Source organism: Pan troglodytes, chromosome 14 (genome assembly GCF_028858775.2).
Source record: "Pan troglodytes isolate AG18354 chromosome 14, NHGRI_mPanTro3-v2.0_pri, whole genome shotgun sequence".
Classification (NCBI taxonomy): domain Eukaryota; kingdom Metazoa; phylum Chordata; class Mammalia; order Primates; family Hominidae; genus Pan; species Pan troglodytes.
The window spans coordinates 119340337-119349302 of NC_072412.2; the positions used below are offsets into that span (position 1 = coordinate 119340337).

General features: G+C 60.6%; 1 protein-coding gene across 1 annotated transcript; it reads right to left on the minus strand.

Moving 5' to 3' along the window:
• Positions 1–3711: 3711 nt before the first annotated feature.
• Positions 3712–4770, minus strand: LOC100608195 (uncharacterized). The gene has a single exon (XM_003314228.6). It carries the CDS (start codon positions 4687–4689, stop codon positions 3793–3795), a length of 897 nt encoding a protein of 298 aa, XP_003314276.3. The 5' UTR covers positions 4690–4770; the 3' UTR covers positions 3712–3792.
• Positions 4771–8966: the final 4196 nt, after the last annotated feature.

Genomic DNA, 8966 nt, shown 5'->3' on the forward strand with positions numbered 1-8966 from the left:
AGTCCGGCGGAAGACAGATTTCCTCATCTAATTGCCTCTTGGAAGAGCTAAAGTAAATTAAATTTTAAAAAATACCCTGATCCCAGGTGACCGCCCCTGCCGAGCTGATCTGGGATTGCAGGAGAGGCGCTGTGGGCCACCAGCTTGGGGCCTGGGGCAGGAGCGGTTCCAGTGGCCGGATCCTAGCCAGCGTCCCTGCCCTGCAGTTAAGCACACGGGCTTTGGGGGTCCGTCCTGGGCCACAACAACCAACCTCCCAGAGCCTCAGTTTCTCGTCTTTGAAGGGGGACCGTGCTGAGATTGTTCAGGGATGGCTTTGGTTTCTGTTACTGAGGCTAAGGCCCGAGGTCCCGGCTCTCAACATGTTTTGCTCGTGTAGCCCTCAAAGAATTTTCAGAAATGTGCCATGTCAACTTTGCATCTAAAATACTTTTGGTTTAGTTGGAAAGGGCATCATTTCTGGCGACACAGCAACGTACTCACATGCCGTTTAATGCATTTCCCACAGAACGGGGATCCACAGACGAGGTCCTTTCGTCTCGGGGCTCGTGGCAACACAGGCCGTGTGCGTGAGCCTGGTCGGTGCCTGGGTCTGCCCCGGCTCTGCCACTGCCTGCTGTGTGACCCTGGGCTGCTCACGCCACTGCCCGGAGCCTTGGCTTCCTTATCTTACACGGCAGTGGCGACAGCCCCTGACGCAAGGCTGTGGCGAGTTTGAACGTGGCGCCCGGAGCAAGGCTTGGCCGGAGTTCACCAAACAGACAAAGGCAACCTGGCTGGGGAGCGACAAAGGCAACCTGGCTGGGGAGCCAGTCAAAGCGGTTGGCAGAACCGATCTGGCTTCTGTCAGAATTGTTAGGACGTCGGGAGGTGTCCGGTGACGACCCCTCCCTCTGGGTTCTCCGGCCCTGGCGGCTGGGCATGGATGAGGAGAAGGCTGGGCCCTGTGCGAATCTGCCGGGCACAGATTCCGCCGGGCACAGAATCCGCCGGGCACAGAATCCGCCGGGCACAGATTCCGCCGGGCACAGAATCCACCGGGCACAGATTCCGCCGGGCACAGATTCCGCCGGGCACAGATTCCGCCGGGCACAGAATCCGCCGGGCACAGATTCCGCCGGGCACAGATTCCGCCGGGCACAGATTCCGCCGGGCACAGAATCCGCCGGGCACAGATTCCGCCGGGCACAGAATCCGCCGGGCACAGAATCCGCCGGGCACAGATTCCGCCGGGCACAGATTCCGCCGGGCACAGAATCCGCCGGGCACAGATTCCGCCGGGCACAGATTCCGCCGGGCACAGATTCCGCCGGGCACAGAATCCGCCGGGCACAGATTCCGCCGGGCACAGATTCCGCCGGGCACAGAATCCGCCGGGCACAGATTCCGCCGGGCACAGATTCCGCCGGGCACAGAATCCGCCGGGCACAGATTCCGCTGGGCACAGAATCTGCCGGGCACAGAATCCGCCGGGCACAGAATCTGCCGGACACAGAATCTGCCAGACACAGACTCAGCGATTCTCCCCTGGAGCCCGGCCTTGCCCCGTGCTGTGACTGCTTCTGTGTTTGGGGCCCGAGGGTCACGCAGGGAGAGCTGCACCTCAGGGAGGCTGGGCTGGGGATGGGGTTGGCTCCTCTCGGTGGCAGTCGGGTGGGAAGGGGACGCAGTGGACCTGGGGCCCTGGACTCACCCAGATCTACTGTGGGAGAGATTGCATCTGGAAATCAGGGGTCTGGATGTGATTCCCTTAGGCAATTGCACCACCTGGAAAATCTTCGTACGCCCCCAGCATGGAGGTGTCCAAGAGGCCGGGACCCTCAAGGTACTGTTGTGCGTCGAAGCCTAACACACACACGCTTATCCCATTACAGCTCTGGGGGCCCAAGTCTAAAACGGGGCTCACAGGGCTAAGAGGGAGGTGTGAGCAGGGCCACACTGCCTCTCCCGGCTCAGGCAAGAGTCCGCACCCCTGGCTTGCAGCCCTGCCGCCTCCCTGACGCTGTCCTGCCATCATGCGGCCTTAGTGTCGTCTCTGGTCAAACCTCCCTCTGCCTCCCTCCCTGGGGACCTCGTGGTTACATTCCATTATCACTTGGACAGTCCCAGATCAGTCCCCGCCTCAAGGCCCTGACCCTAATCCCATCTGCAAAGTCACTGTCTCCGTAGCAGGTCAGGTGCCCAGGGACAGGCACAAGATCCTGAGTGTGCTGGGATCTTCACTCAGCCAGGCGCCCCCTCAAGCGAGGGACTGAGGAAGGAGTAGTAAAGGCCACCCAGCCACGCGCATAACCACGTTTCTCCCGTAAGATCGCGGTGCTGTGCTTTTACTGTGCCATTTCCAAGCTTGGATGTGTTTACATGCACAAATGCTTACTACAGCTCCTCCAGGGATCGGCGCAGGCACCTGCAGCACAGGTGTGCAGCCAGGGCCACACCGTGAAGCCTGGGCAGGCAGTGGGCCCTGCCCTCCAGCCGTGTGAGTCGCTGCGATGCTTGCACAGCAAGGGGAGCACAGCCATGGGAGCACAGCCACGGGAGCACCTCAGGATGCCTCCCTCAGCCATTGCTGTCCTTAGGCTTCTGTGGGAAGAGACTTAGGGTGTTGGTTCGCACCCTGGGCCCTGTTCTATCCTATTCCTGAGGGCCCAGGGACAGGGCTGTTCCCACGTCTGAGGAAAGCAGCTTCCAGGGGAGCAACGGAGGGGCCTGTCCCTGGGAGGGGCTCAGCCAGGCCGCAGGGACCTCACGAGGAGGCCTGGGATGAGGACGCTCTCACCTTCCTCCGCCCCTTCATCTCCTGCTGGTGCCTGACTCTGTGGGCGCCCACGGGGCAGGCTCCGGGCCACTCCGGAGCACAGGGCAGGTGGAGGAGGAAGGGTGTGGGGGCAGGTGGAGGAGGAAGGGTGTGGGGGCAGGTGGAGGAGGAAGGGTGTGGGGGCAGGTGGAGGAGGAAGGGTGTGGGGGCAGGTGGAGGAGGAAGGGTGTGGGGGCAGGTGGAGGAGGAAGGGTGTGGGGGCAGGTGGAGGAGGAAGGGTGTGGGGGCAGGTGGAGGGGGAAGGGTGTGGGGGCAGGTGGAGGAGGAAGGGTGTGGGGGCAGGTGGAGGAGGAAGGGTGTGGGGGCAGGTGGAGGAGGAAGGGTGTGGGGGCAGGTGGAGGAGGAAGGGTGTGGGGGCAGGTGGAGGAGGAAGGGTGTGGGGGCAGGTGGAGGGGGAAGGGTGTGGGGGCAGGTGGAGGGGGAAGGGTGTGGGGGCAGGTGGCGGGAACCACACAGGCCTCAGTGGAGCCGGTGCCTTCATCTCAGAGGTCCTCATGGCAGCACTGTTGCCCCGGGAGGTGTCTGGGGACATGTGTGGGGGTCAGGGTCTTGCCACAGGGCAGGGGCACCGTGGGTGTTCGCTGCGGGGCTGGGAGGCTGAGCCTACACCTGGGCACAGTCCTGCAGACCTAGCACCCATGAGCCACGGCCGCCTTGCCTGCCCTCATGCTGGCCTCAGGCGCCCCTCACAGGTTGACACACCCGGCTCACTGTCCCCAGCACCACACTCCTCGGGGATGGCTGCGGCTGGCGTCGGTACTCTCTGCAGCTGTGCTGACCCCACAGTGGGGTTGGCTTTGTGGGAGTCGAGCCCCATGTACGTCATCAAGGGCTTCCATGCCCTGGGCTATGTTGCTGCTGGTGGGACTGAGCCCTTGCTCAGACTGTGGGAAGAGCCACTTCAGGCCTCACCCGAGACAGCCCAGAGGCTGGAGTGGCCTCTCCCCACCAGGTCTGTGCCCCAGGGGCCCCGCTCACCCAGGAACAGGGCGGCTGACTCCCTGCACCCCTGGGGGCCCCGTGAGGTGCTTCCTTCGAGGGTCATGGGGTGGAGTGGGCAGAGCACGGCTCCCAGGCGCAGGCCCGTGTGCCTCCCTCCAGCCCCCAAGTGCTCCTGGAAGTTTTCCCAGGGTCTCCACACGTCTATTTATGTCTGGCTTGTTTGAAACAGGACCCAACAGGGCCGTGTCCGGCACCTTGTTTATCTGCCCAGACTCTTCGGGCTGTGCATTTGTTGAAGCGTTGGCATCATTTGTTCCACAGAACAGCAGTTCTTCAAGTGTGGTCCTTGGGGTGTTTTCAGGGGGGTCTCCAAGACCAGCACAGTCATCTCGGGCCCCTTGCGTTTTTCTCTGTGTTGACATTCGCGGCAATGGCAAAAGGCTGATGGTGGGACACCTGCTGGTGCCTGGGCCCGGATCAAGGTGGCTTTGAGCTCGTGAGGCTTCTCGCCACCATCGCCAGCAGCATTCGGCAGTGACGTTCCTTGTGATGGAGCTGGAGGTTTGCACACAGTGCTTTGTGTGTGCCATGTGGGCGTCTGGCAGCCAAGCTGAACCAAGCTCCTTTATTCTTGCAACACCAGTTTCCATGGAACAAACAGCGAACAGACCTGCATACCCAGGCTTGGGTGTTTTCCTGAAAACAAACAAGTAAGCCCATCCCTGTAAGGAAAACAGCTGGGAGTATCTGGCACCAATGATAGAATGTTGACCTTTCAAGTGACAAGAGGAATTTTTGAAAACTTGTTTCTCGCATTGTGAGTGTGACAGCTTCCGAATAGTTCTCCACATGACCAGCGTGTGATTCCTCAAAATCATGCACAGGTAAAAGACCCATTCAAAGAGCAAGGGGGGCCAGTGGGTTTTCATGAACAAAACTCACGCTCAATGAATGCAGAAAGTTGTCTCCGCACACAAGCGTTTATGTGTTTGTGAATGTGTCTCTGTGTACGTGTGTGTGCATGCCTGTGTGCACGTGTGTGCGCATGTCTGTGTGTGGTGTGAGTGCATGTGCACGTGTGTGTGCATGTGTTTGTGTCTGTGTGTGCATGTTTGTGCAGTGCGGTGTATGTGCGTGTCTGTGTGCATGCATGCATGTGTGTACATGTGTGACTGCGTGTGTGCGCGTGTGTGCACGTGTATGTCCATGTTTGTGTCTGTGTGTGCATGTGTATGTGAGTGCATGTCTGTGTCTCTGTGTGGTGTGTGTACATGTGTGCATGCATGTGCATGTGTGCATATCTGCATGTGTGCATATATGTGCACATGTGTATGCGCATGTTTGGGTGTGTCTGTACGTGTGAGTGCATGTCTGTGGTGTGTGTACATGTGTGCATGCATGTTTGCATGTGTATGCATGTGCACGTGTGTGCATATACGTGTGCATATCTGCATATGTGCATGTATGTACGCGTGCGTGTATGTGCATGTTTGTGTGTGCATGTGTGATTGCATGACTGGTGTGTACATGTGTGCGCATGTACATGTGCGCATATCTGTGCGTGTGTGCATGTATGTGCACGTGTGTATGTGCATGTTTGTGTGTGCGCATGTGTGTGAGTGCATGTCTGTGTGGTGAGTACGTGTGCATGCATGTGTGCGTGTGCACATGTGTGTGCATGTGTGCGCGCATGTGTGTGCATGGGCACGTCTGTAGTGTGAGTGCATGTGTGTGCATGGGCATGTCTGTGTCTCTGGTGTGTGTGCATGTGTGTGTGCATGTGTGTGTGCATGTCTGTGAGTGTGCATATGTCTGTGTCTCTGAGTGGTGTGTGCACACGTGAATCCTCCTCCTTGATGCTAGCTGCTCTTACCAGAGCCAGTTCTTGTGGGGAAGCTGAGTGCTCTGTAACTCCCGTGTCTCAACTCCCTTGCGTGGCCCCTAGAGGCAGACGTGGGAGGAATGCCGCAGCCTCGGAGAACCAGGTCTGGCATTCTTGGTGCTGGGCCCAGGGTCCCGAGGCCTGCTTTCCACAGTCACGCTGTAGAGACGGCTCCTTGTGGAGACGCCTTCTGTGTGCAGGCACGAGGTTTCTCCTCTGCCCCAGGCTTCGGTGCGGAGTGTCTAGGGGGACAGAACCACCAGATGTGAACGCTGTGCTAGTTACCCTCTCTGGTCTCTCCCTTGGCGTGGCCAGACTCCCCGGTGCATGTGGACATCGTGGCGGGCGACTGCCATTTACAGACACGGGAGGACGTTTTGCATGACCCGCCTTCTGTGTGTTTTCCCACTCTTTGCAAACCCATTGCTTTTCAGCTCGGGGAGTTGCTTTCCAGTTGCGCCGGCTCCGTGGCTGAGGAGGCGGTTTCTTTTGGGTTCTGCCGGCTCTGTGGCTGAGGAGGCGGTTTCTTTCCGGCCACGCCGGCTCCGTGGCTGAGGAGGCGGTTTCTTTCCGGCCGCGCCGGCTCCGTGGCTGAGGAGGCGATTTCTTTCCCGTTGTGCCGGCTCTGTGGCTGAGGAGGCGGTTTCTTTCGGGTTCTGCCGGCTCCGTGGCTGAGGAGGCGGTTTCTTTCCGGCCATGCCGGCTCCGTGGCTGAGGAGGCGGTTTCTTTCCGGCCACGCTGGCTCCGTGGCTGAGGAGGCGGTTTCTTTCCGGCCACGCCGGCTCCGTGGCTGAGGAGGCGGTTTCTTTCCCGTTGTGCCGGCTCCGTGGCTGAGGAGGCGGTTTCTTTCGGGTTCTGCCGGCTCCGTGGCTGAGGAGGCGGTTTCTTTCCCGTTGTGCCGGCTCCGTGGCTGAGGAGGCGGTTTCTTTCCCGCCGTGCCGGCTCCGTGGCTGAGGAGGCGGTTTCTTTCGGGTTCTGCCGGCTCCGTGGCTGAGGAGGCGGTTTCTTTCCGGCCGCGCTGGCTCCGTGGCTGAGGAGGCGATTTCTTTCCCGTTGTGCCGGCTCCGTGGCCGAGGAGGCGGTTTCTTTCCCGTTGTGCCGGCTCCGTGGCTGAGGAGGCGGTTTCTTTCGGGTTCTGCCGGCTCCGTGGCTGAGGAGGCGGTTTCTTTCCCGTTGTGCCGGCTCCGTGGCTGAGGAGGCGGTTTCTTTCCCGCCGTGCCGGCTCCGTGGCTGAGGAGGCGGTTTCTTTCCGGCCACGCCGGCTCCGTGTCTGAGGAGGCGGTTTCTTTCCCGTTGTGCCGGCTCCGTGGCTGAGGAGGCGGTTTCTTTCCCGCCGTGCCGGCTCCGTGGCTGAGGAGGCGGTTTCTTTCGGGTTCTGCCGGCTCCGTGGCTGAGGAGGCGGTTTCTTTCCCGCCGTGCCGGCTCCGTGGCTGAGGAGGCGGTTTCTTTCCGGCCACGCTGGCTCCGTGGCTGAGGAGGCGATTTCTTTCCCGTTGTGCCGGCTCCGTGGCCGAGGAGGCAGTTTCTTTCCCGTTGTGCCGGCTCCGTGGCTGAGGAGGCGGTTTCTTTCCCGCCGCGCCGGCTCCGTGGCTGAGGAGGCGGTTTCTTTCCGGCCGCGCCAGCTCCGTGGCTGAGGAGGCGGTTTCTTTCCGGCCGCGCCGGCTCCGTGGCTGAGGAGGCGATTTCTTTCCCGTTGTGCCGGCTCCGTGGCCGAGGAGGCGGTTTCTTTCGGGTTCTGCCGGCTCCGTGGCCGAGGAGGCGGTTTCTTTCCCGTTGTGCCGGCTCCGTGGCTGAGGAGGCGGTTTCTTTCCCGCCGCGCCGGCTCCGTGGCTGAGGAGGCGGTTTCTTTCCGGCCGCGCCAGCTCCGTGGCTGAGGAGGCGGTTTCTTTCCGGCCGCGCCGGCTCCGTGGCTGAGGAGGCGGTTTCTTTCCGGCCGCGCCGGCTCCGTGGCTGAGGAGGCGATTTCTTTCCCGTTGTGCCGGCTCCGTGGCCGAGGAGGCGGTTTCTTTCGGGTTCTGCCGGCTCCGTGGCCGAGGAGGCGGTTTCTTTCCCGTTGTGCCGGCTCCGTGGCTGAGGAGGCGGTTTCTTTCCCGCCGCGCCGGCTCCGTGGCTGAGGAGGCGGTTTCTTTCCGGCCGCGCCAGCTCCGTGGCTGAGGAGGCGGTTTCTTTCCGGCCGCGCCGGCTCCGTGGCTGAGGAGGCGATTTCTTTCCCGTTGTGCCGGCTCCGTGGCCAAGGAGGCGGTTTCTTTCGGGTTCTGCCGGCTCCGTGGCCGAGGAGGCGGTTTCTTTCCCGTTGTGCCGGCTCCGTGGCCGAGGAGGCGGTTTCTTTCCCGTTCTGCCGGCTCCGTGGCTGAGGAGGCGGTTTCTTTCCCGCCGTGCCGGCTCCGTGGCTGAGGAGGCGGTTTCTTTCCGGCCACGCCGGCTCCGTGGCTGAGGAGGCGGTTTCTTTCCGGCCGCGCCGGCTCCGTGGCTGAGGAGGCGGTTTCTTTCCGGCCGCGCCGGCTCCGTGGCTGAGGAGGCGGTTTCTTTCCGGCCACGCCGGCTCCGTGGCTGAGGAGGCGGTTTCTTTCCGGCCACGCCGGCTCCGTGGCTGACGAGGCGGTTTCTTTCCGGCCGCGCCAGCTCCGTGGCTGACGAGGCGGTTTCTTTCCTGTTGTGCCGGCTCCGTGGCTGACGAGGCGGTTTCTTTCCCGCCGTGCCGGCTCTGTGGCTGAGGAGGCGGTTTCTTTCCCGCCGTGCCGGCTCTGTGGCTGAGGAGGCGGTTTCTTTAAGGTCTTTTCTGTGCTGATGTTTTAGCTTTACTGAGATTTTGTTGCTTATCACACAATTCACCCTTGAAGTGTTCTGGGCTGATCTGATGCCGATGGCCTCCGAGTCAAATGCTCTCTAAAGGAAATTCTCAGAAGATCTCCGGGGAAAAGCACACATAATTTATAGAATTAGAAAGCAAAGGATTTGTAAGACATCACAAGGAATTCAGTTACCAGTTAGGACTGGTCACCTCCAAACTTAGGTACAAAGAACTTATTTACTTCTTCCAAGGAAATTTATTTGGGGGATTTTTTATGTGGTCTCAAGAGGGCAGTTCTTGACCATGATGATGATGTCAGTGGCCGAAGCTGCATTCTGGCAACTCCAGATCCTGGGTGACTTTGCCTAGCTCTGCCCGGCCTGGTGTTGCAGGAAATATGCTAATTCCAGGCACGGAAGCTGGGAGTGCATCCGGTCTGGGGAGACTTTGCCTTTCTACGAGGCTCTCAGTGCTGTTGATGGTGCACATTCGACCTTTGAGACTTGGAGAAATCAGATTGCAGAAATGATCA

Excerpts from the sequence above, each read along its gene's own strand:
- LOC100608195 (XM_003314228.6), bottom strand. The coding sequence starts at position 4,689 with ATGAAAACCCACTGGCCCCCCTTGCTCTTTGAATGGGTCTTTTACCTG.